This window comes from Corylus avellana, chromosome 4 (assembly GCF_965113065.1).
Source record: "Corylus avellana chromosome 4, dhCorAvel1.hap1.2, whole genome shotgun sequence".
Classification (NCBI taxonomy): Eukaryota; Viridiplantae; Streptophyta; class Magnoliopsida; order Fagales; family Betulaceae; genus Corylus; species Corylus avellana.
The window spans coordinates 2,227,203-2,255,152 of NC_142493.1; the positions used below are offsets into that span (position 1 = coordinate 2,227,203).

The window sequence follows — 27,950 nt, forward strand, 5'->3', positions numbered from 1 at the left end:
ATAATTTTGCATGAAAATTTACTGTGTATAATAAACCCCCTTCTAAGAAACCAAAGGAAAATTTGGATCAAGACAGTTACAGTTGTTGCCATTGGGAGTAAAAATCAATCATCTTAACATTCAAGGAAAAAGTGAAGGCAAGTACAAGGTCCAAACAGTAATGAGATCCTTTGGGAAAATACCCATCATGATCATGCAAGTTCTTGAACAGCAACAAGATCAGGTTGCACGTTTTCAAAACAGTAATGCAAAAACCACGCTTTTATCCTACCACCATCCATCTTGATGATGAGGCAATACCAATCACTCCATGTTAAATTAGAAGGAAAAAAAGAAAAGAAAAAATAAAATTTGATTGGCACTACAACCTCAATCACTCCATGTTTCTAGCATTACTCGATAAAATATTGGGGCAATACCCACAAAAAGGAAGGAAAAAAAAAAAACTCTACTTTTTTCTTCTTTTTGGATCTTCTTCATTTATGCGTTTAAGGACTAATCAAAACAAAACATTATCCAGAAAAAAACAATTATACAGGAATAGCCTATTGTTTATACACAAAAAGATATCTGGAAGAGATATGCTTAATGGTCCTACCTCCTCATCTCTACCCCCAAGAATCGATGAAAAATTAGAAATCAAATAAAGGTGCCAACCCCCTCCAATTGGTACAATTGGTGATGACCGATTGAGATCAGAGACAAACCTACAAACACGTCGAAAGTAATACCCTGGGGGCTACATCATCAATGAGAGCATGAAAACTTGATAAAAATCTTCCACCTATTCATCGTCCTCTGAATCTGTATTAAATGGAGATAATAACTCTCAAGTGAGAAAATAAAAAATAAAAATGCTACTTTAGATTATAAAGGAAATAATACATAATGGATAATGTCGCCTTTTCTGCTCTAAAATGCATGCAGTTTTTCATAATTCAAGAACTCAACACATCATGGAAGAGATATCACCAGCTAAATTTCTTAGTGGCTTCCTGGAATCATTAATATATAGTAGAGGACGGAGGTAACCAGATCCAATTATGGTAAAAAAAGAAGAAAAAAACAGACTTATATTGTAGGATGCAGGAAAGCCATTGCCCCATCCCAATTCCTTTTAATATGTCAAATAGTCATCGTTATACAAACATGAAAGCACTAAGAGTTTCTTCAACAATCACAATCAAAATACCCTATAACTATAAAGCAGAGGCAGAAAATTTTATTGAGGTAATGGGTATCCTCAATGTAACAAATGAGACTTGTAGAATGAGAACTTCATTTTTTATGGGTACCATATAGGTATTCGTCTGAAGTGTCTAAACACTGGATTGACGATTTCTTCCTTAAACATTTTTTACTCTGGTATACACGTTAACCTTTTTGAATCGAAGTGGGTGTGTTTGTGAGAGAGAGATTTAGACCAAAGGCCTTGGCATAACTGGTTATAGCAGATTCCAGACATAACAAAAAGATCTGTTCAATGCTTTTTCTTTCCTGATAACCAGTAAAAAAAATTATTATAAAAACAAGCTGGTGCGACTAAATGATAATAGGAAAGAAGTGAATGGCTTACCAGATCTTATATCTTCTCCAACTTTTCCTCTATTTTTCAACTGTCTCTGGATCATTGAGCATATAAGTACCCACCAGTATATGTGAAACACAAGTAACATCAGCAACATTGTGTTGAAAAAATAGTACAGGAATGTAGGATACACCTCCGCTAGATTCAAGAATTCAACCATATCACAGCTGGGAAATGCCAATAGTAAAAACAGATAAGTAAAAGGACCACCAAAGCCAAATATAGTGAAATAAAATCATTTACCAAGAGGGCAAACCTTGATGCTTTTATAACCCAAAAAGGAAAGAATATTAGCCGCAGAATGAGCCATGAAATGGCGAAGAATCCAAAGAAGACACTTGCAGCAAGCTCCTTCTCAGAATATTTAAAAAGCTTAGCAGTTTCCATGAATACATCACTCGCGTCATGCAGGGCAAGGACAATCGAGCCAATCCGAAAAAAGCTGTAAATGGAAAATTTAAAAGCTGTTCTCTCACTTGATATTTGCATGTTAAAATTGATATAAATATTGCGTACTTACACCGACCTACTCTTATATGAAAATCACAAAGCAAAAATAGCAGTACATAACCTTCAAGCCCTAAGAGTTTTCAATTTTAATCCTTCACTTCCATGAACACTTTATTGATGTAGACCTATGCACATTTTCTTTTTAAAACTAATCGAAAATTTATTAAAAAGCGCAACCCAAGTACATAGATTCTCCGGAAAGAACCAACCAGAGAATCCTTGATGTTGCATAGTTTTAGTTCAGCACAACAGCCACATAAGTTTTTTTCTTAATGTGATGTTACATTAGCAATATCAAGATGGGACATGAATGTAAAACCAAAAAGAAAGAGTTGAGCAAATACTACAACAAAAAGAAAGAGTTGAGCATGGATGTACTTTATAAAGCACAGCAACTGACAAGCGGCTATGCTGCCTAGCAAACAACTAACTAACTATCAGAAAGATGCAAGTAACTAAAACCAGGAATATAGTTCCACGAACAACAAATGTCACAAACACAGAATAAAAACTGTCAAAAAAAAAATGAAAATAGTTTATGCAATTCCAAGAACATGGATAAACAGATATGTAAGGAACAGCATACTCAGGCTGGTTTGTCACAGTAGAGTCAACAGAATGACAGACAGTATTGCAATAACAGGATTAGGCTAAATTACTTGCATTGTTACAGCGAATCTCCCCAGAAGCCTAAACTGGATGGTCTTTCTTTTAATTCTGTTGGTGCTGAAGAGGCTATGTGGTTGGAAAGAACCTTTGAGAATAGTGAGGTTTTTGAGGTGTTGAAAACTCTAAGCAGCAATAGCCAATAAGGACCCAGGCTCTAATGGTTTTTCAGTTTTGTTAGAAGGTTCTAAAAGAGACGTCATGAATATCTTTCATGAATTTCATGCTTGAGGCAAGTTTGAAAGGAGCCTCAATGCCACTTTTATTGTCCGGTGGATATTAAGGATCCTCGCCCTATCAATCTTGTGGGCGGTATCTATAAAATTATCTCTAAAGTCCAAGCTCACAAGCAGAAATCGGTGTCGGAGAAGGTTATTTCCAGGTCTCAGAATGACTTTATTAGGGGGAGACAAACTTTATACTAAGTTCTTATTGCAAAGGAATGCCTCAACAGTAAAATTAGATCAGGGGATCCAGGTGTCCTCTGCAAATTGGACCTAGAGAAGGCTTACATCATCATGTTAATTGATATTTCCTATTGTATCTGTTGACGAGATGTGAATTCGGGGGAAAATGACGGCATGGATAGCTCAATGTATCTCTACAATGCCCTTCTATGTTTTGACTAACGTGGCAGTTGCTGATAGGTTAGACATGGCGAGCCATTAAGTTTTCGGATAGAAATACCAACTACGTTTATAAGATGTCCATAGGTACCATTCATGACACTTTTGTAAACCGAGGCGGCTATTTGATTTCGAGACAAACCACAAGTACTAAAAATGTATTTGACCCTTGATTTTATCTTTGTACTGGACAGGAAAACTATGCTTATTGCTAAATGGTCCAAAAATCTATTCATTATCACTTAAGAAACAGTCCACCCAACTTGAGGAAACATGACGTATACAACAACTATATACTACTTATGTTTGTCTGCGTGTGTGTGTGTGTGTGTGTAAAAGACCAAGAGCTAACCACCGAGACATATATAGTTAATTAGTATATACAAACTACAAAGATTAGATTATCTAAACGTTCGTGTTAAGAACAATGAATCTGATAAGCAAAAGTCCTTTGGTGTTAATATAACATATCAATAATTATATTTCATCATCACATAATTAAAATATTCATATTCAATTAGATCGTGTATCAGCCAAGCTTCCGTCTCAAAATGAAGCAAAAGCCCATTGTTTAACAATATATATTTCCAATTAATTTGTCACTAATCAAAAACTACAAATTCCAAAGACATCATCCTGAGTTTCTAGTTTCCAAATCGACAATAAAGGTGAGGGAAAGTTAATCCAGAACACCTTTACAAACACAGCTGCTTGTGTGCCAGTAAAATTAATAGAAATCAAGACAGCTCTATGCCAACAAATGGGATATAAAAGAACACTACAAGAGATCCAGCACAAATGGAAGAACAACAAAAAAAATCAAATTTATGTCGTGCAGTACTGACTGCAAAGTATGTGGACAAAAAATGAAATAATACCTTGTAATATATGAGTACCCAATCAAGGCAACAGTAATTACATGATGAGACATCATCACTGAGAAATCCTTCCTTCGAGTCTCCCATGTAAGGAGGGCAACAATGCTATAGATGTAGAATCCACATTGGCACATGTAGTAAAGCTTTAGGGGAAGCCTGACATGAGAAATGAAATGGTCAGTTCTGACAGTTTATGCCGACTAATTTTGACTGCATATCTCAAATATGTTTAGAGCCATACTAGAGAAAATATTTTAAATACTCAAGTTGCTGCAAACAGATATCCTGATCACAAACCTATCAAGTACCCCTACCATCTTCCATCTTGTCCACACATTTATGAAAAACAACGTGTATATATATATATATATATATATATATATTTTTGATAAGTAAAAACAACGTATATTTATACCATAAAAATATATCTCAGAGGGATGAGACGACTGAAAAACTGTAGTTTCAACTATTATATGCACAGCTGGGTCATCATCCCTTCAATGCCACCATATATATAACTCTAACCATTCTAAAAAAGTTGCATGAGAATTTTCATTTCATAAATTGTTTAGTTCCCTCTCAAGGAACCTGCACCAATTTGGCCCTCTTCACTTACAATTACATAAAAAATGCCTGAAAAAATAAGCCTCTTATGCAAATTGCAATGCCATGGTATACTTTCGGAAAGCAGAGACATACCAACATGAGTTTAGACAATGCTTTTCTCTTGTTTTACAAAATACTAGCAACTTAATCAATAACAAAAAGAATAAGACCCATTGCATTAAAAGTCCAAGCATGGGAATTACTCACAGCAGCTCTTGATTTGGCCAGCCTCTAAAGTATCCTTTCGTATCCCTGAACCATTGCTCTTGGAATGTAATTCTGATAATATATGCTTCAACAGTGGCATAGTATGCTAGCTTCCACATTGACTCCGAGCATTTTACAATCTTTCCCTGTGTTGCTTTATCAATCTTCAATGGAACAGCTCCATTACTCAACAACCAGATGGACAACCTCTGAAAGAAAATACAAAAAGAACAACTAAAATAATATTAATTTGAAATTATTGACAACAGAGCTACTATTTTATCACAAAGGGAGTTTCACTGGAGATTTGGCATTAACAAAAAAAAAAAAAAAAAGAAACATGAGACTTCAAAAAAAGTTATCACATCAGTGAACACAGAGTAATGCTACAAGTCCCTCCTGTGTCCTTCTTGAGTCCTTCTAAGAATGATGTGACTATGAAAATCATCATTGGGCTTGTGATTGATAATTATTAGATTTTGATCAAATGATGATTTTAATAGTCACATCATTCTTGGAGGGATTCAAGAGAGACTTCTAGAATTACTCGTGAACACACATATGCTCATGAGCAAAACATCTTATGACATGGATGTGTAAGTGAAGATGTAGAGAGAAAATAGCAAGAGAGGGAAAGTATGCAGTTTGTGTTTTGTGAAAATTCAAGTACACATATTAACATTATGTAGAAGGTGAACTGTTAAAATAAGAAATAAATGGGCATATAATGGAAAAATTCAGCAACAAAATACTCATTTTGCAAGCTGAGCTTTCTAAAAGTTTCCAATGCAACAACTGAAGCACGGAATATCATCATCATGAAGTAACGTGGTGCTTTTAAGGGGAACACCTAATCCCAGAAACTTTGATATTCTATTATCACAACAGTCACAAGTTACTATTGCTCTCTGTCATTGACAATCATTCATATGGAGAAATTGAATGCACATCAACTGAACATAAAGCACAGCAAATTCTTTACTTCTTCCTTTCTTGATTAGTTGCCAGGGCTAAGCTCCTAAGCTTAATTCAAATTGATAGTGACAAAGAAACTTTAGTCAAATTGATGGCGCTGTATTATAGTACAAATTCTTTCATCATTAGATTTCATGGACTTCAACCATTCTTGGTTAACATTTATTTACTTCACCTTCTTAATGATTATAGAGACAAACTAAAATCTCAAAGTCCTTGAGTAGCACATACATGCTTATAAGCATGCATTCAAATAAGCTTCAGCAACTAAACGCTCTCATTCTTCGCTGATAAAAACTAAGAAACAATTCCAAATTGAATATTATGCAACTAAGTACTTGGAACCGAAGAAAAATCAAGAACATATCCACTCAACTAAACCTAATGCAGCACAATTCTCAGCTTATTCATCTTTCCTGAAATCAAATAAATCGAACACAAGACATGAAGCTCAAAACAGATATAGAGCAAGAACCTTACGCGAAAGATGAATTTGTCAAAGAAGAACCTCGCGACGAGGAAGCCGACAGCGAAGTAGATAGAGACGACGAAATGCAACGGGTGAGGCGCGCCTTTGTAGCTCCAGAACGGTTCCATGCGAGCGTGAGAACAAGATTTTCGCAGAGAAGCATCAATCGGCGAATCAATCACCAGCGACGCCTATGATTCCAGCCACCGAAATGCGAGAATTGGATGCAATTAGCTCCCACTGGACAGCCAGTGAGATCCAAAATTCTTGCCCTAATTTGCACAGAGAAGAGATATTTTGAGAGGCTTTTGGTAATTGAGCGACACAGAGAGAGAGAGAGAGAGAGAGAGAGAGGAGGTGGTGGTAACGGAAATGAGAGCAGTGGAGGTTGAGATCTTGTTGCGACGTTTATTCTTTCTTTAATAGCGTTTTCTTTTCTTTTTTCTTTTTTCTCTTCTTATTCAATCTTGGAATTGCTTCTTTGCAAATGCTATTTTACATTTTTACGCAACGGGTTTTGGTGGGACTCACAGTAATTAGTTTACTTCTCTGGACTTGTTTGAAATGAATTAGGAGGTTTCTAGCGAAGCTCCCTTGGTACAAAGTACAGAGATGCCAAACAATTTTTGTTTTCCGAATTAAATGAAAGAAACAAATTTATAGGCCTACCCGTTTGAGCGGTTCTCAGATAACTCACCTATTTATTAGGACAAGTGAATCTTATAACAATTCTCTTATATTTACTGTCAATAAAAAATTACTGAAATGGTAAAAGTGTTGGTGGTGAAATTATCATGAATAATCTCATTCATAGTGAACCATATCATATCCAAAGCATTGGAGGCAAAAAGTTGGAAGTGATAATGAGAAGCCTCCTCAATTTTGAGTGAAGCAAAGGCCTGTTCAATGTTGAGTGAAGCAAAGGACTCATGATGTTTTTGATCCAATACGCAATGGACAGGAAATGTGTTATACGTCTTCTCTTGGTTCTTCTTCTATTTTTTTTTTCACTTTTTAAAATTATCACTAGATTTGTAGAGTTCATGTGTGGAACCTATATAACCCATAAATCCAATTGTAATTTTGAAATGTGAAAAGAGAGAACCATAAGGATTTTTCAATGGACAACCCATCAAAGCTTTAGGGTATCTAAAGGGGACAAAAAAGAGATGCCCTTATTAGATCTCAATCGATGAATTGCAATGGAGACAAAAAAAAAGCATCTTGGACATTGTCTAAAGGAAAGAAATGAGAAATAGTGCTAGAAGTGGGAATGCAATTCCAAATTACAGAACTTTGCCTTATATTATGGTCTCTTTTGGTGATTTAAGTTCATTTAATGGACTAAGTCATATATTTGACCCATTCCCAACGGTTCTTTGGAAAACTGTGTCACCTTTTTGTTTATTTTCATATAATTTCCATTTCCTCCTCTCCAACATTGAATAGAAAAAATAAAAAATAAAAAAAAATAAATTCCAAATGGGTTTTCGTGTGAAGAGTTTCAATCTTTGATGGTGTTGACGTGGGTGCCTTGATGGTGTAGGGTCCATTGCTTTTACTAGTCCTTGGAAAATAGAAGTGGAAAATGGGAGAGGAATGCACCGACTTTTGGCCATGAGAAATGTTAAAGAACCAAACAAATGAACTAAAGAAAATTTTCAAACTGACGTAGCAAGGGTTTTTAAATTAAAAAAATACAATTCTTTCTCCCTTGTCTGCCACTCATGGTCTGCTACGTCAATTTAAAAAAATTTCTAGATTCATTTGCTTAGCTCCCTAGAACTTCTCTTTGACCATATATAAAGCCTCATATTCAACCTTTGTAAAATACATGAAACAGAGCTGCACGTCAAGGTGGACTGCTGGAAGTCAATGCAAATTGTGATGCAGCTTCTTTTGATTTTTCAACATCGTGGAAGAGAGAAAAATAGAAGAGATTGGCCATCATCGTATCCTAGCAAATGAATAAGAGTTTGTATTCCTATCTCTTGTATTCTCTTTAATTAGGGAATAATCTCTATTGTGTAATAGTGAGATTTGTGTACATTGAAGTTTTTGGTCTGAATGATTTTCTTTCTACTATATTCTTTGTACTCTATTTTTCATAGTGAATTTCTTCGTGATTCCCTCCGCCAGTAGACATACCTCATATTAAGAGAACAACTTAAATTTTGATGTTATTCTGAGTGTGATTGTTCTCGCCTTATTTAAGCGTAATTATGATCGTGTTTTTGCACAATAGATAGATTTTCAGCTTCCAAAGATTCCTCCAATCCTGTTCTGTGAGAGGATTGGATGAGGAAAGAGATTAGAGAATTTTGTAGGAGTGGGTAGAGGAGGCCCTCTTGGTGCTTGGGGTCCATATAAGTTTATCATGGGAGGGGATATGGGAGATGAACTTTAAAGCATTTGCTGGAGATGCTTTAAAAATGAGTGGTGATTTAGCTTAGTATTAAACTAAAAGTCATGAATTCAAATGTATCTCTATTATTCACGTTATCTTCTTAAGCCTTTAGGCTAAGTCCAAGTCCAAGTAGTTTTAATTGGAGTATTGTGGTAACGTGGTCTCTCCTACTCAAAAGGAGCTATTATTTTTAGCATATTTTTATTCATTGTTGTGAGTTTTCATCACGCATTGAGAGTGTTAGAATATTAAAGCTTGAGTTTAAATCTATAGGAGAAGGCCGAAAGGAAAGACAGTGTCAATCAATTTTTGGATCATCCCATATATATATATATAGACTTATGACCATGTCACGTCAATTGAGTGAAATAATTGTAAAATGAAACTGTAGTTTCTGGGTAATGCTTGGAACTATATTCCAAATTGAAAACGATTATTGATGAGTCTGGTTGGCAAAGCTTCAGGTGCTCCAGACTTAAATGGGTTGGGTTTGTAGGAACATGTTATGAACTTGGATTTGGGTTTGCTCACATTGGGAGTAAGTGGTCTTAGTCGGGTTTGGACCGAGTGAGGACTTTCTCGACCCAAACCCAACCCCGTTTCCATCTTTAATCCGAACTTATTCTATTGGATCTCCTACAATCCGGGCCTGTTATGTGCTACTATTAACTTCTCATTATTGTTGAAGGGTTTACTTCTTTTAAAGGGAAATTGCATTTTGCCCCTTAATTATTACCTTATCTGCAAAATTTTACATACTTAAAATTTTTGCAATATCCTCTCAAACTGCCCATTCCTTTTACGTAACTGCTCCTGTTATAACTTTTTGTTAAACTATCAAAGTTAGTTTCTTTATGATCTCATGCTTCTATTATACCCTCCAGCTCAAAAAAAAAGAAAAAAAAAAAAAAGAAAAAGAATATTATTTAAATGATTTAATTTACTGTTTTAGATTAGTTTAATCTTTAAAATAAAGTTAGTTGTTTTTCTATAAAATTATATTTATCCCCACTAATTTTATTCAATTGGTATGCATCCAACTACAACAAATTTGTTTCCAAAATACAATAAAGTTTGAACCTAATTTGATGTTTGACTATGTTAATAGGGGTGTAAACGAGTCGAACATGAGCGAACTTCTCTTGTTTGGGCTTGGCTTGTTTATATTTCACTCGAGCTCGAACCAAGTTCAAGGATGAGCCAAAAAAATCAAGCTCGACCTTGAGTTTATAATAAGTCGAGCATTGCGAGCTGGCTCTTATATTTAATTTAATTTAATTTTTTTTATTATAAATTTAAATTTCAAGTACTCTTAAATAGCTCAAGAAGTCAGCTTGCATATAACCATTTGCTTAGCCTTTGCTAGCCGAATATGGAGCCTAAGTCAATACAGCAAGGTACTTGGTTTCGAAGATAGAGGATATGCATCATTTTATTATAAAATGATGCTATTAGAAAGAAAGAAAAAATATATATATAATATTAATATGAGTAATTATGTGAACAACTATCAATTCGAGCCTTATACAAGCTGCTTACGAGCTTAACTGAGTCAAGTCGAACTTACTTCGTTTAATATTCGAGCCAATATTTGTGTTCACAAAACGCCTCATTTAATAATCGAACTGAGCCCAAGCTCGCTCGCTAGGGATTCGCTCACTTAACACCCTAGTGTTATACATAAAACGAAATTAAACTAGAATACGGTCAGGTTTTATTATTCTGGCAAGAAAATTCACAAATTCTTTCATGTCAAACTTCACCAAGTCTCTCGCTTCCCATATTTTTGCATTACGTTTTCCATTTTCATTTTTCATAAGGTTGGCAATTTTTGACCCGACATGTAAATCCGTTACGAACCCAACACAAAATTTATAAATTAGGGTTGAGAAACATAACCTGTTTAATTAAATTGGTCGGATTATAGTTGACTTATATAGTCTTATATCTATACCTCGAATATGACACACGACATTAGGGCTACCAATTTTTTTACACAACCCTTGAACCTAACATGAATCAAATACTAAATTAGTGGGTTAGAATGAAGAATTTTATCTGTTTAATTAAATAAAGTAGAATATATCCGATGACTTATATAATTTTATATCCATATCTATGACACAATTCAAAAAACCTGACACTCGCCCTAAATTATTACTCCTAACTTTTTGCTTCCGATAAGGATTCAAACAGTAGGGGTCCTAGGGGATGTTGGTTGGAATCATCGAGACAAAAGATTGGTGTACTTTGGATTATCGATTACCACACATTGCCATTTCCAATTTGCCCCACACAGAAGAAGTTTGGCCATTCCACCACGCTTCAAAATCCACAACCAAAGAGGTTGGTTCTTTCAATACAAGATTTTGTACGTGTTTATGGGTCCCTCGCCCAGTCACTTTGCCTTCGTGGGGGTTGGGTGCCCTCCAGCCAAGGGCAACCCTTGTTTTTATTTTCTACGCTGCTAATTAAATTGATAACACGTGGCTCATTGGTGACCATCTGTGGTGAACCCCACGTGAAGCGACATGTACCTAACGTAGCGGATAGGGAAGAACAAGATCGAACAGAACAGAAACATCAACTTCTTGACATCAAAAAACTCAAGATCATTCAAACGTGAATGTTCATCATGTTGTACACTGCATGCTGTAGCCTTATATATTAATACAAAAGGTTTCAAAACTAAAAAGGAAAATAAACAACTAAAAGAGAGTTTTATAATACATATCACGTGGAAATCTAGTTTAGGAAACAAATATTATGATAATAAAATCATGTCGAGTGATCGATTTGGTTGATGCCTACTCTTCCCTCTTGGCCGAATTGCTGCGAATCAGCCTGAGGGGTGCTCAAGTGGAGTGTTCTGTGTCAACTTGGCTCCAGCGATGGCTCGAGCACCCGTCGAGGCCCGCTCGAGCAGATCAGCATACTGCCTATTTAGGTTTCTAGTTGGATTTTTTTTTTTGTCAAGAAACGTGCAAGTGTTAAAGTATTAATTACATTATTTAGCATTGAATTAAAATATACATCATGAATTTGAATTTTGTTTATGTAATTCACCTCTTATTTTAATTAAATATTTTATATGTTGGGCATTACTTATTAACGTATATGTTTAAGATCATACAAGAATGATTTTTGTGTGTGGGGGCAGGGGGGGAGGAGGAGTTGTTAAGCAAAGGGTGAGACCAAGATGAATTGAGAATAATTCTTGAAAAGATGACGGAAAGTGACCCATTTTGTCACATTAGACCCTTGTTATTGGACGAAGAAGAAGAAATGATAATAATAATAATAATAATAATAATAATAATAATATATTATTATATATTATTCACATGAAAGCCGAATTCTAAGAGTACAATATATATTAGAGAAACAATAGAAAGAGATCATAGATTAGAGAGAAAAAGTTTCCCAGTGAAATTCTCTCTTTTGTCATACATAGTCACATCCAAATTACCAATTCATAGCTAGTTCTAATTAAATCACATTAGAGTCCAAATGGAAATAAGATATCACATGAGAGACATCTTAGATAGAAACCTCCATTGTAAAATAGGAGGTTTAATTGGATCTCATTCCTAATTTGTTGGTAATCTAGACAACAAATGTGAGACAGTTTTTATGGGCCCACCCTTTGAACAGAGGGGTGGTCGAGCTACCAGAGTCTAGAGACCTATTAGACAAGTAAATTTCATAAAGACTCTCTTACATTTACCAGCCGAATTACTAACAATCCGCCCATCAAAATTACTTAATTAAAATCTCTATCCAATTTGATTTAGATAACTAGGGACACACAACATCTTGCTTGGACTATTGGGCTCTTTCCAAAATTTGGCTGGGAGTCCATGCTTAGGGACTGGGAAAGGGCAATACTGAATCCCACTTTGAGATCCCACCACCTCCCACCTGCAATCAAAAATCATCAAACACCAACAAAACACAGCCTTGTTAATTAATTAATATTATGTAGCAATCAAAAGACATGTCGAACAAGCGATAAATCAATGTCGATGCATGTCGAATTTAAAATTATGTTAAATAATTAATTATTTCAAAATTTTAAATTAATAATAAAAAAAAATTAATTAATTATTTAATTAGTATTTAATATATTGAGTTAAATTAAGTTTAATTTTACTGTACCTGAACTTGGTTACTAGATGGTGGATCAAAATGAGCATCTCTAGCTTGGCAAGCTCGTTGCCGGGACAAGAGTGCCCTCCGTTGCCAAATGGCATGAAAGTATTGGGTTTTGGAGCTACCTAAGTCCATGTACCCACAAGTCACAACAAAAATAAATAAATAAATAAACTCCTGAGAGAATTTAAACAAATACTTAATTAGAACTGATTACGTAGTATTTGACTATATATATAATATATATATATAAATATACCTCAAATCTAGATGTATCAAACTTTTGAGGATCTGGGAAATATTCTGGATTATGATGAATATTCCTGAACAGTGGCAGTACTTTCCACCCTTTTGGAATGAGATATCCTGTAGCAAGACAATAACATTAAAGGAAATCCTTGTCAAAGATAGAAAATCTTACTGCTTCTGATTCCGATAGAGATTCCTTAATTATAATTAAATTGTATTTAAATTTTATTAAAATTCGAGCAGTTTATTAAGGTCTTGACTTGTTCTTAACACATGAACTCTGTATATTTTAAGTCGTTCAGAAGTCCTTTATTGGTGCACGAATTTCAGTAAATTTGAATTGTCGGGATGGTTCCTTTTCAATCCTCACCCTTGTACTCTACATCAACCGCTGCTTCCCTAAAGGTGAAAGATATGATGTTGGCCATCCTCAAGCTCTCTAATATAACCTGAAAGTTAAAAATATACCCACCTGTTAATTAATTAAGAAGTCATACTTTCTTGAAATTATTCCCCAGATCATGTGTAGTATAGCACATACCCTATATGTAAGTGGCATATTCCTAGTCTGAGCCCATGTCAAGGGCTTCTTCCCTCCATCATTCGCTTCATATATTGCATTTTGCTCAGCCTGCAGTGAAAAGTAATCAAAGTTTCTTTATCTAGTCCTTAAATTAATATAACATAATTTGCTTGAAGATTGTAGAATTTTCTTGCCTTTACAGCTTCAAGAAGTTTATGGTCATCATGGAGGTATTTGAGGATCCATGTCAGGACACTAGCTGTTGTGTCTTGAGCAGCAAACAATACTCCGATGATGTTGTCGGCGATTTGATGCTTGGTTAAAGCTGTTTGCCCCCTTTCACCCCTGGAGTTCATCAAATACCCCAAGAGATCCTTCTGCAGTAGTTTCTTCTCCTCCCTTCCACAAATTATCTCACTCACAATCTCACTTAGCCTTTTCCTTGCCTTCAATCAAGAATTCATGATTGATGATCGATCAGTAGGGGGAAAGAGAAGTCAGATTAATATATTAAGAAATAAGAATATATGCTGCTTAATTATTACCAAGAGTGCCTTAGAATATGCAGTGCCAGGTAGGTTTATTGGAAAAGAATTGTAACCGTTATCTACTATGCAGTAATTCTCCTTCAACTTTTCTCTATATTTTCCTTCCAACTGACCGAAGATAGAAAGAATTCCCACATCGAAAGAGAGCTGTGGAGGATCAAGGAGAGATATGCATATATTAGAAAAACAATATCCAAAAAAGTTGTATTTTAACTTATATGAAATATTTAATTGAAATGAAAAGTGATGACGTCGATTACTATACAATAGTCGTATAGTAATCTATTAAACAACTTTAACAGAACGAACCTTCTTCATCTCGTGAAAGGTATTGACGGCCACTTGAGTGCCGGCCCATGACTCCAAGGCGGAAATGGCGATGGCTTCGATATCGGTAACAAGTTTCCGGATTGTCTCGGGGGACAAAGAGCCTTGAACCAGCTTCCTGAGTTTGGTGTGATAGTCTCCTTGGTGGAAAAAGAGAGCAGAAGGGCCAATCATCCTCTCTTTACTCTTGGGGTACGTAGGCTTGAACAAATTAGCATGAGTCACTAGCACAAATCGGGCAGCTTCAGGGCTAGCCAGCACAACACATGGGCAGCCAAGTATGTGGGTTTTGAATATTTCTCCATATCTAAACAACAACAACAACAACAGATTTTAGAGATGACAGAAATAATTAACATAACATTAATTAAGCAGATTTTAAGCCGCACCTTTTTTGCTTAGAAGCAAAGAAGACGTTTGGGTCTTGAGAGTAGAGAAGGAGAGTTTCTCCAATATAAGGCCACCCTAATGAGCCTGGAGGAAGCTCAGCTGCACTTTCAGGTTTCTTCTTTTGTTTCTTTATGGAGGGATATGAGAAAAGAGTAGTGAGAAAGAGAATCATGTATATTAGAATACAAACAGTGTCCATATATACAAATTCTAGCTTCTTCAATTCGATCTTGCAGTAGCATATATGTGGCCTTTGAGTGAAAGTAGTCGATTGTTTATATAGTGGGTTGAGGGAGAAGTACTGAAGGAGAAATCTTTCTTCTTCTTTTTTTTTTTTTTTTTTTTTTTGAGTGAAGAGATTTGCCGAATAATTAGGATTTGTAAATGGGAGTGATTAATTACTACAAACTATTCATGCGATTATGAGAGATAGACTCAAAAGGCTTCACTTCTAGAGTAATATTCAAAGGTTCGAAAAAGATAATTCAACCCAAGACGTGGCTCAAGAATGATAAGAGTTTTGGTCTTGATGACATTTTCATCAAATTTAAGGTTTGAATTTTCTTAAGTACTATAAATAAATTCTTAAGGTCACGCCCTCCAGCAAAGATTGGCCCTGTTTGCCAATGGCCCTGGAACGGTACCAGGGCCTCCCTCAATCCCAAAAAAAAAAAATTTCACCTCAAAATTAATCACAACATCTCTACTTTTTATACCACATCAATAATTTTTATTATTATTATTTAAATAAAAAAATCACTACAAAACAAATTTTTTACATTTTTCCATATAAAATATATTTTTTCACTTTTCTCCACAAAACATTTTCACTAAAACCATTCAAACACTTATTCCAAAAAAAAGGCTACAGTACCGGCCCTGGAACAGTTCCGTTCCATGGCCATTGACACACAGGGCCATTGAGTCCTATCCGACCCTTAATTCTGATGCTTTGCATGATCGGTTCGGAATTTACCCAACAGAAGTGAGTACTAGTACTTAACCTTAGCCGTCATAAAGAGGTAAATGAAAAAATAAAAATTGTCAGCATTGAGGGAAAAAAAAATAAAGGCACACCGGCCATCAACTAGCTAATTAAAGTCTTTGATAGGATTGCGCTACCCATCTTTGTCAACGACTGCATGTATTGTTGTTTTCTATATTGAGTTTGAATTATTATTTTGTTCATTTTACATATATATTAACAAATAAATCAAAAATATAAAATATTTGTAATAAAAATATTTTCTTATTTTATTATAAGAATATTTGGAAAAACCCATGCTTAACTTTTGTAAGAATATAAACTAACTTAGAGTGGCCGGCCACTGTAAGTAGATCGAGGCTGCCACCCCTCTCCTCCACGAAGGGTGGCCGCACGGACACTCATTTTATTTTATTTTTAATAAGGCCAGTGGTCTATGAGACTAAATACATTTGTTTGAATTTTCTCAAAATAAGCATATGCTTTTATCGGAGTGGTCCTTCAATTCTATAATAAAATAGTAGTAGCAAGGAATTAAGTGGTCCTTCAATTTGAAGATGAGTGATGTTGATTGGGGGTTTTTATTTCCAAAAAAGAAATTAACAATGAAACCACTGACTTTGATTTTTGTCCCCATTTAAATGAAGTTTCCTAGTTATTAAATCTAAATTTACAAAGTAGAATGGCATCAAATTGCAATGGTGTCAACAACTTGACCAGTTATTGGTGGGTCAACTCAATAATTAATCTAGAATTAAACCAATACGTAGTTATCCAGATCCCTTGAAATTTCTAGAAAAATTTTAGTTTCTAAAATTTCAAATCCAAGTCATTCATTTTCATCGAAGAACTAGCTATTATTCTGCCACGTGTCCCACTACTAATAAAATAATAAAATAATATTTAAATTTTTAATAATATTAATAATCATTATTATTTTATTATTTTAAAAACTGAAATTCTTTTAAAAATTTCTAGGGATCCGGCTTACCGCATAGCTGCTGTTAAAATTTGAAAGGTCCAGATTTAATACTAGTAGTTGAACGGTCTAGATTTAATAATAGCAGTATCATCAGATGTTGTGACTGACTAAAAGGAAAACAAACGCCGTTTATTTTCTGGCGGAAGAGTGCTTATGGAGAGACACAAGGCTTTGAGGAATGAGAAGCTAGAGAGAGATTTGGGAGAAAGACGATTATTACAGAATGCTCTTCTTCATCCAGTCACCATTTTATTTTTCAGTCTCAAGCTCTCTCAGTCTGTGTTGTGCTGAAAGGGGTTTCTGGAAAGGAAATTTGAGGACAAGACGCTGGGCATGGAAGGGATAAAAAAGACGAAACAAAATGGATTGGATAGGGACACTCCTTTCATATTCCTCTTTTCCTTGCTGCTTTACAATTACCAGTGTTTTTTTCCCCCTATTTTCCTCTTCAAAAGCCCCAAAAAGAGGAGTAATTGACGAAACAAATATTTTAAGCAAACTCACCGATCCAAGAAAATATTAACCATATTTGTGAACATCCACGCCCAGACTCATACACTATTGATACCAAATGGGGAGATGTCCGTGGAATTACTGGAGTAATTGGGAACAAAGCTTTTAAGCAAACTCACAAATCCGTGAAAATATTAAGCAGACCCAAATTTTTAAGCAAAGCTAACATCAATCTTCGAAGAGAGAGAGAGAAAGAAAGATGGGAAAGGAAGGCACAGCGGTGGGAGAGGAAGAGAGAGAGAAAGAAAGATGGGAAAGGAAGGCACAGCGGTGGGAGCGAGAGCAAGAGGTGGTGGAGGAACGAGTGTGGTTCAGTCTCTTGAATCCAATGCCGTTTGCTTTGCCTTTTTGTTAAATCAACATCGTCAGTGTAAAACTACTAGTATTAAATCAGAACCGTTCAAATTTTAACAGCAGCAATGCGGTTATTTTGTCAACCGCATGTAAGCTGGATCCATTACATAGAGTTTATTCCAATTTAGGCAAGCTGTGAATTCATAGTTGACATTTATTTGCTCAGAAATCTTGATGCCATGAACTTAGATTTCAATCCACTACTAGTATAATGATCTTAATTATAAACTAACACATCAGTACTGGATCCTGAATTTCAATAATTTGTTGTTTGAATTGCTAGTAATTCAAATAGAAAATGTAAAATAGTTCTTATAGGATCCACCTGTCTCAACAAATGGTCGGATATATTGTTTGAAACCTACTCAAATCGGTGGATTCCATAAATAATTTTTTTTACATTTACTATCCAAATTGCTAGTAATTTAAAAAAATAAAATTAATGAGAATTTATGTTTATCAACGTCAACCTTAAATCAATATATTATACCAATAATTTAGAAGTACTATTAGAGATTGGGATTTTAGGGTAAAGAAAGGTGTTTTTTAATGGGGCTTTAGACCCAACCAATTCTGTAGAACTGATCTAGCTAAACCAATACCACGAACAATTAAGTTGTTATCTTATATTGAATAGAAAAAAAGTTGTTATATTATAATAAGAGTGTTGTTTTTCTTAATTTACTAGATAAAATTTCTTTTATGAACCTCACAAACATTAATACTTTTCAAATATGATCCCCACCAAAAAAATGCTCGGCCTCATTCTCCTAACCATCTTCTAATCAAAACAGTTCTCAATTTTCACTTTTTCGAAACTCTTTTTAAAACGCTTCAACTAACGATTTCATGCCTCAATTCGATCTAGTTTTGTTTCCATTTCATTTTTTTTTTTTTGGTAATTTTCACTTACAATATCTAGTAATTATCAGTGACAAAAATGTATAATAATTGATAATAGTATTTAGGGATGGGTATTAGTTCGGTTGGTGTCGGTAGGGGCATTCGCACTTGCTGATTCATGAAAAATAGGTTAATTAACCAATTTCATACCAACAAGAAATAGTTTCTACTTTTTTGGTTAATCGGTTAATAGGTGATCAATTAAGTCAATTACAAGTTTTTATGTTAAAATTTATCAATTTCTTAATAACTATATAATTAGTAAAGCATATGCTTTATAAATGAAAAGAAAAAGTAAATTCGTATAACACTAACTAAAAGGACAACCACACAAATCAGTTGGACGAACACAATAAGGAAACATACCAAATAAAATTCAAAATTCACTTGAAAAATCGGTTAAGTCAGTTAATTATTAGTTAACCAAAAAAAAAAAAAAAATATCGCCATACGAATGGAAGTCGAAACAATATTTTTATTTCACTTACCGACCATCAGAAGTCAGTTGTTGGTCGGTGACAATCGATAGATAGTAAACAGTTAATTTGCCCACCCCTAATAGCATTAATGTATTCCACAGTATCTTTAGTAAATTATTTTCTTGAAATGCTTCTGAAAATGAAGATAAATAACAGTTTTAACGGGTTTTGATCTAGAATATAAACAAGTTATTGAGGCTATCACGAATGAATAATGCTAGAATAAAAATTAGAGTTCTCTCAAGTAGATCATGTCTTTAAAATTATTAATAAATTTAAATTTAACAATAAATTTAAAAATCAAATCAAATTTACAGTACTCTTCTAACATTACTCATCATAGGAAAAATCTCATAGGTAGTCTCCGTCATTTCGTGATATCTGAGGCGAATCTAGTTTTGTCGGCGGTCTTCATGTGCTAGAGCGGGACCCAAGTGATACGGCGGTGCATTGAAGCTCACATGTTCGAGCCGCTGTGATCATCGACCTAACTAGATCGTGTGGCCAGCCTGTCATGTTCCCATCATCGGTCGATTCTGTGTACGGATTGATTAAAACTAGAATCTTCGCGAGTGGGGGAGGCGGGAGCCACTGGCCCACTAGCATGACGTCAAGCCTAGGGAAGCAGATGTCAGGTGGTACATTTCGCAATTAGATTCGACACGTGTCGATATGAGGTGGTCCAGGCCTTCAAAATAAACTAGAAGGAGCCATGTGGGATCCACTAAGAGGACAGTGACAGTTGGCCGTCCGATTGGTCGGACCATCTGAATACTACCGCTCTTGCGCTCTCCACCAACTAGGCTTTTCAGGTTGAATGAAACATTTTAATTAATCTTTCATTTTTTTTGAAGTTTTCATTTTCCGATTATTTTTTAAGGTAATAGTAAAAATTATTATTAAAAATAAAAATATATAGTATTTAATAATAATTTTTAGTGTTACGTCAAAAAGTGAATACTTAAAAGCATATATAATATTTCTTTAATTTTATATTAGTTGATTTGAGGTATTTTAAGTAATTTTTTAATGTCAATTACTTTAAAAAAATTTTAAAAAAAATTACTAAAAATACGTTAGGTCAATCAATATAAAATGGGTGTAAAAAATGACACTACTCTTACAAGGTATAGGGGGAACTCACAAATTCAATATTGAAATTATTAATTGGATAAACCATCTTAATAAAATATATAAGAGCAAAGATAATATGAATAAACAAGTTGTCTAAAATGAAATTTATCTCGATCTTATAAATATTTATTTCAAATAACATATAAAAGTGATAGATGATTGAGTTCAATCCATGTCTATTATTGTGTCTAATTATAAAAAGGCTTGGACAAAAGAATTTTTTTTTTTTTATTATTACCTTGCTATTACACTTCAAAGAGACATCTTGTAGTAGTTAAAGCAATGAAAAGAAAAAAAAAAAAGTAAAATGAAACTACTTTACTTTTTAAATTTTCTTGGATTTGTTGCTATTTTAAGAGAATTTGCAAAAATCCTTCAATTGACGTGTTAAGGGTTTTTAAATTTAAAAAAAAAATGCAATTTTCTCTCCCTTATTTGTCACTCACGGTCTGCCAGGTCAATTTAAAAATTTTTCTGGATTCATTTGTTTGGCTTCTTAGCACTTCCCATTTGTTGAAATAAACTATAGAATACTAGAGAATATAGGGATAAACTGAATATTGTATTTCTGTGTGATTTGAACTGTATACAATGGTGCCTATTTATAGTTGAATAAGGCCAGACAGAATAGGAATTACAATCAAGGAATTAATGTACAATATTACAAAATAATATCAAAGTATATACAGGGAAAATATATCAAATCAGCAATTATGGTGATTATCAGAATATAATCAGAATATATTCGGATTATATTCTAACATCCCCCCTCAAACTCAAGGTGGTAATGTAGATGCCAACTTGAGTTTGGAAGCAAGATCACGGAACCGTCCAGGTGAATGTGCTTTGGTGAACACATCGGCCAACTGATCAGCGGAAGCAATGGGACAGAGACGGAGAGTCCCCTGCAAAAGATGATAGCGCACAAAATGACAGTCGATCTCAATGTGTTTAGTACGTTCATGAAATACATCATTATGCGCAGTGATTATCAGAATATAATCAAAATATATTCTGATTATATTCTAACACCATTTATTCTCGACTTTGAAAGTTTTATTTGTTGAAATAGAATTTTACAAGATTCTTATCTTTTTTTTCTTGATTGTGGCTTTTAGAAATATTTTAAATTTAAGAATTGCGTAATTTTTTTCCCTCATTTTAAAAAAAAATTAATGATAAAAACGACATAAAAACACTATTATCCATCATTTTTTTTTTTTTTTGTTTTTTTAAATGGCGGCCATGAGCCACCCCTCAACAATACCTCATTTTTCTTCTATAAAAAAAAAAAAAAAAATGTTAAAGTGAATGGGATAATAATATATCCAATTATTTTTATTATTTATTTGGGGGAAAAATGGAATGGATTTAAAATATTTGTAGACTCGGATCTTAAATTAATTGACCAAATTGAAAACTAATCTAAAACACAAACTACAAAATAAATAGGAATAAATGCTATTTGGTCCCTAAGGTTTGACCGATTTACAAATAGCTCACTCGGTTTCAAAAAGTGACTATGAACTTCTTATAATAATCATAAGTAACAAATAACTTCTTATACTGAACATCTGTTTGAATTTTTTTACGAAAAATGTCAATGTACCACATCATTATCAATAATTATTAGACACATATCTTGTACGATGAGTTAGATAAAAAAAAAATAGAAAAAAAAATATAAATAAAAAAAAAAAAAACGCAAATTTTAAGTGGCACTCTTTTTCTTTTAATATTATTTTAATGTTTTTATATTTTGGTATCCTATATATGGGACACATGCCTATTTTCTATTAGTGATGATGTGGTATATTGGCAATTTTCGTCAAATTTCAAATGGATGTTCGAAGGAGGGAGGTATTTGTTAGTTATGATTACCGTAGGGAGTTCGCAATCACTTAATGAAACAAAGGAAGCTATTTGCAAAATAGTCAAACCCCAAGGACCCAAATAAACCTAGAAAAGGTTTTTTTTTTTTTTTTTTTACCAAATTTAAAGTAATTGACTTTGTTGCATGGTTTTGCATAGACAAGCAACAAGAAAAAAGATTGAGATTCGGTCTAATACCTAAAACATTGAACCAGATGCAATAGCTCTTATTTAGGTTGCTTATGTAAAATGAACAATCAAACCACTAACTTTGAATAGTGCAAACGTCACCTTTTGGAAGGTGACACGCAGTTTTTAAGCGTTACCTTCCAAAAGGTGATACGTGGCCTTAAATGTCATATTGTAATAACATTTTTACTGTGCAAACATCTCTAATTTTGAATCCAATCACTATGTTTTAAGGTCTTTTGCCAAATGTCACTATGCAAACGTCACTACATTAATAGTGACGTTTTTTGGGCTTAAACCGTTACCTTCCAAGAGTCACTATTTTGTGATTTTTTTATAGTGAGATTATGTCAACACATAGGAGAAAGAAAGAAGAGGTTGCTGTTAGCTTCGGGGTGGTTCAACCACTCCTAATGATCGCCCCAGTGGCTTCCACGTGGTGAGCTTTGTTTGCAAATCACTCTTCTTTCCCTTTCTTATGCGTTGTTGCGATTTGGACAATTCATTTAAAATAAATAGACCAAATAAGAGAAATTGCACAGAATCCTAATCCAAAAAATAGTTATGTTCATACATCGAGTCCCCCATTTTGACTATACAAATTGTGTTCTCACTTTTTTTTTTGGCTTTTTGCAGTAATTGCATAGATATTATATGGCTTCAAAGGAACAATGTGGCTCATGGAGTTTTTCCCCTACTCGATCCTACTGGTGGGAACAAGCTAAAAGGCTTCATATAGAACATCTTAAGGCTTAATTAGGGCTCAATTAATTCAAAACTTGAGTTTAATCCTCTAGAAAATTCCCACAAAATCAATTTTGATGTGGCGATTTGTGACTCCTTCTCCTTGGCAACCTGTCTAGATTCCTTTGAAAATTTTCTCTTTTGCCTGGACGAAAAAGTTTCCCTGGCTGATCAGGGTATCCTTTTGTGGCTGATGCTCATTGATATCCACACCAAAGTCAAGGCTTCAAGCTATCACACTAATAGGTCAATTAATTGGGTTTGGTTTAGGTGCCGTAAAAAAAACTATAACATATTTTCGATAGCTTTTCAACCGTTCAGATTTAATTTTACTGTCTGGGTTGGATTGGGTTCTCACCCAAAACCCATAATTATCTGAGTTATATAATTAGATGAATCCAACTTGTTCATTATAAGCAAGATTTATAATTGGATAAGCCCAACTTATATTTGCAACTTTGTCCCATCTAAAATAATATTGATTAGCGTAATCATTATCCTTTGTCCCATCTAAAAGATGCAGCTGCTTATACATTGCACACCTCCTTATTTTTATCTCAAGATAAATATATGCCTTTCCCTTTTTCCTTTTTCCTTTTTCCCTTTTCTCTCCATCTCTCTCTCTTAAATGATTAGGGCAACAACCCTTGTCTTTTGTGGGAACCTCTTAAAATGGGATCACATTAATAGCCATTTTATCCTACTTTCCTAATCCTGGCCTCCATATGGATCAAAAAAATCAAGTAAAGAAATTCATTTCCTTTTTTCTTTTCCATTACTTGTTGAGATTTAAAATGTTTTACAACTTTTGTACAAACTGTGATCTTGATGTTTGATTGACTATCTCGTCAGCGAATATTAAGAGTGGTAATTTGTGTTAACGTGCTCATATTTTCTTCTTTTTAAGGGTTTTGATTATTATACTATTTAGACCAAATTGGTGATAAAATTAAAAATAACTTAAGATTTAGAAGAAATATGAGGAGGATAAATACAAAATCCAAAATCTATCATCTCAAGGGTCCTACGTACTCCTACTCAAAGATACCTGGAATCAAAATGCACCAATTTTGGCCATCCAGAGTTGCACTCTCTTTTTTCCTTTACTTGGTGCTGTTAATGATGGCTTTTGTTTATGTTGAGCAATAATTGGAGCCATGGAGTACTCCATGGCCAAACACCCCAACAGGTAATAAGTACGAATCTTCATTAGATTTTCTCAGAGAAAGGCCACTGCAGTACGGCACTGAGCCATCCCCTCTCCTTTATAATTCATCCTGCATTGATTCCTCAGGATGCCCTCGGCGTCACTTTTCCACGTAATGACTGGGACCTAGCTAACACCCCAACACTTGAGTGCTCACTCCCAACACAATTTTGCTAATTAATTAACAACTTAAATCATTTTATCTCCCAACTCTTAATGTGAAGACTAGTGGGCTTAGTTAACATGTTTATTGTATTTTATATAGGTTGATATAACGTGTTTTAAGTGACTATTCATGTTAGTCCATTCTTCGATGTTGCTGTTTATTGTATTTTTTTTTTATTATTTTGTTGTTTTCTCATAATTTGTTTTGGGTTGTGTCTTCTTTATGCTATTTTTGTTTATGTGCTGTTCTTTTCCCTATATATTTGAGTATTGCCACCTTTGATTCTTGTGGGATTTGAGGAGGTTTGTTGTACTTTTCCAGTTTTGTGCTCCGGCCACTCTTATCCTTTTGGTGGTGCCTTCTTTGACACAGTACCATATATCACCGCCTTTTTTGGTGATCTATTTTTTTGGTCTTTATACCAAGAAACCATAGGCCTGCGTCATTTTTTGATACATTGGCTTGTAATTTTTATTTACCTGTTATGTTAGGGTGATTTAGGGGCTTTTTGTTTGGGTTGCCCAGCTCTTTGATTTTGTAATTTCTTGTTCTTTTTTATGCACTTAACAAAAAAAAAAAAAAAAAAAAGTAACACAATATCATTAAAGTGACATATCATAAAAAGAAAATCTTGCTGCAAATATCAATCCAAAAAGCATCATGATCATCTAATGATCAAAGGCACCACATAAAGTTTAAGGTTTGATCTTAACAAAGGCTTATAGCTCTTTCATGCTTATCAAAAAGAAAAGTACTTGCAATCCTAGATGCATAAAAAGTTCCTGTTCTAAACACTTGGCAATATATGCAGAAGTGATCGTGGCCATAAAATGTAAAGTAGATCGAGATCAATGTAGACTTCCACAGAGACACGGACAATTGGCAAAAGCATATATCAATAAAGTTATCCAAAACTTGAAAGTAATGTTGGTCTTGCACGTCTCGTCTTGTTGTGTTCGAAGAAGAACAATTCTTGCTGCTAACATTTGGTGTATCATTACTGGCCATAGGAAAAAGTGGCTGATTTTCACAGTAATGTCTATCACTTTGGTTGTTGCATATCTACATGGCTAGGAGACGCTCATATTACAGCATATATTTGCATTTGAAGTTTCTCTGATGTACACGTTTATAAGGGGAGAGCGTTAAGTGTTTATATACATAGGGTCAAGATTACATTTAAGTCACGTGAGATACTTAGGATTGTAGCATATTGGCTGCAGAGACATCACAAACCCGCAACCCGTTTGACCCTATACTCGACGTAGTGGTTGTCTCTAATACCAAATGATACAAACAGATTCTCTCACCGACATCATCTACAACATCCATGGGATCATTGTATGACATATTAAAGAAAAGGTTTCCAAGGATAAATTCGTTTGAGTTGTGATCGAGCTAATGGATAAGTTTCCAAGTTTCCAGCCAATGTACTCTCAAAGAACCCTGAAGAATCTTTTGGCAGCCATGAAGATCAGCTGCAAAGACCTAAAATATCTATCTAGCTTGCGTGCATTGCATTTGCTCTCTTCAGAAAACGTGTGATTTGACCACCATAGTCAAATTGTATGGCTCCTAGGAGTTGTATGCTTCAATGAGGCCAAAAAAACTTGAGGGATATGGCTGGATTTACTGAGAAAGGCCAAAAAAGGTAGGGAAATCAAATTCCATGAGATCTTTTAGATGATCTATCACAGGAAGGAAAAAAAAAAAAAAACCCAGAAAAAAAGGTATCTTCCATAGTTCCATATACCCAGAATAGTGCCCAATATGATATTCACCTAAAATTAGCCAAACAAATGCTTTAAAAATGCTGAGCCATACAAACAAAAAAAAAAAAAGGTGCTATGAAAAGTGAACTCAGCCTTTGAGTATTGATTCCATATTTGGAACATACGGCGGATAGTGGTCGGTCCTATATCTAATGCATGCCTAACCCTCTCAGTGCCCCTATGATGCTGACAAGCAAGTGTGGTGCTTTCATTACATCATGCTCAACAGGAATTGCTAGCAGTTGTGAGACCTAACCGTTTGAACCGGTACTGGTTTAGCTGTTCAAGACCTGTTTGGGCACGTGGGTTCATTGGGATCTCTTTCAATTGTCAGCTCACTTACACTTTAATCGGGAGCTCACTTACACTTTAATCGGGAGCAGACAATTGCAGGAGATCCGGTTCGTGTGTGAGCATGGAATTAAACTACCCTTTGCATAATATTAGGTAAATGCATGGAAATTCTAAAATCATCTGATCTCATTATTGTGAGCAAGCACATCTCAATTTGGAGTTATGCTCTCCATCCAAAGACTGCATACAATTGTGTTGTTTTACAGTGTCTGAATAATTTGTAATTAGGAGATTTTTGACTAAAAACTAGTGCTTGCTTGTTGGATAAAATTCCTTGGAACAATGATATACATATCCACAATACTCCAATGAAAGCAAAGCTAGCTACCTCCGAAACAGCCAAGCCCCCATCTATCTATGGAGGCTATCCAAAAGTGTTCGCCTTTTTCTAGGCTAAAACTTGTGATCAGCCAGATTTACTTTAGATATTGGCATGCAGGGCACAATGTACCACACTTATTAGAAAAGGGCCCCCACTTACCCATGTTTTGCTTCAAAAGTGCATAGGATTTTGATTTCCACTTGTTCCCATTTTCCAACTTGGTGGATCATTGATCAGCTTAACCCACATTTTGTCTCAGCATGTTCCCTTTTCCTAATTCCTTCATATCCTATTTTTTGGACCATATCTAGGCATGTTTTTTTAATTCCAACAACGTGAGGATTGTGGCATGATCTTGTACTTCCTTGTTGTTGCTAGGCGTGTCAATCTGGTCTGCAATATCCAAAGACCACAAAGGGACATACACATATCCCAACCTCATTGAAATTAGACCCAAGCCAAACCTCTTAATACCAACACTACCATGCAATGTCTGCAGCATGGCCTGTATGGAATGGTAACAATCCCAGCTGGGTTTTTATTTTTATTCAAATAAGGACAAATGGGAAAGGGGAAAATTATAATAGATGACAGAAAATGGGAAGGAGTGTGAATACTTCCGAACACAAGGTGGAAAGTGACTTATCTAACAACAAAGTGTACATCAGAATTGGCACATTAGGAATTTTTTAAAGCTTTCAACCCGGGATGGAAAGCAAAAAAAGCTGGGTATTAGAGATGAGAGGAGCTGAGTTTCAGTCCAAGAAGAGGTGAGCGTTCTTAATAGCAAGGACAGTGAGCAGGGACAGAGGCAAAGTTTAGTATAGGCAGAGGTCAAGTGCCAATAAATTGT

The 27,950-nt window shown here is 34.6% G+C and overlaps 2 protein-coding genes across 2 annotated transcripts; both read right to left on the reverse strand.

The window, feature by feature from the left end:
- Positions 1–436: 436 nt before the first annotated feature.
- Positions 437–6,750, reverse strand: LOH2 (LAG1 homolog 2). Its single transcript, XM_059590979.2, has 6 exons — positions 6,537–6,750; positions 5,082–5,290; positions 4,269–4,424; positions 1,845–2,030; positions 1,577–1,755; positions 437–804 (listed from the first exon to the last, which is right to left on the reverse strand). Exons 1-6 carry the CDS (start codon positions 6,651–6,653, stop codon positions 785–787), a joined length of 867 nt encoding a protein of 288 aa, XP_059446962.2. The 5' UTR covers positions 6,654–6,750; the 3' UTR covers positions 437–784.
- A 5,536-nt stretch (positions 6,751–12,286) lies between these two features.
- On the reverse strand, positions 12,287–15,349 carry CYP707A4 (cytochrome P450, family 707, subfamily A, polypeptide 4). Its single transcript, XM_059591103.2, has 9 exons — positions 15,121–15,349; positions 14,714–15,038; positions 14,402–14,551; positions 14,051–14,302; positions 13,875–13,964; positions 13,704–13,782; positions 13,344–13,450; positions 13,091–13,209; positions 12,287–12,853 (listed from the first exon to the last, which is right to left on the reverse strand). The coding sequence occupies exons 1-9, from the start codon at positions 15,318–15,320 to the stop codon at positions 12,709–12,711; spliced, it is 1,467 nt and encodes a 488-aa protein (XP_059447086.2). The 5' UTR covers positions 15,321–15,349; the 3' UTR covers positions 12,287–12,708.
- Positions 15,350–27,950: the final 12,601 nt, after the last annotated feature.

Excerpts from the sequence above, each read along its gene's own strand:
- LOH2 (XM_059590979.2), bottom strand. The coding sequence starts at position 6,653 with ATGGAACCGTTCTGGAGCTACAAAGGCGCGCCTCACCCGTTGCATTTC. Across the intron at positions 4,425-5,081 it reads TGGCCAAATCAAGAGCTGCT|GCTTCCCCTAAAGCTTTACT; the intron begins GTGAGTAATTCC and ends TTCTCATGTCAG. Across the intron at positions 1,756-1,844 it reads TGGGTTATAAAAGCATCAAG|CTGTGATATGGTTGAATTCT; the intron begins GTTTGCCCTCTT and ends GGCATTTCCCAG.
- CYP707A4 (XM_059591103.2), bottom strand. The coding sequence starts at position 15,320 with ATGGACACTGTTTGTATTCTAATATACATGATTCTCTTTCTCACTACT. Across the intron at positions 13,965-14,050 it reads AACTTCTTGAAGCTGTAAAG|GCTGAGCAAAATGCAATATA; the intron begins GCAAGAAAATTC and ends TTTTCACTGCAG. Across the intron at positions 13,210-13,343 it reads TTGATACATCTAGATTTGAG|GTAGCTCCAAAACCCAATAC; the intron begins GTATATTTATAT and ends ACATGGACTTAG.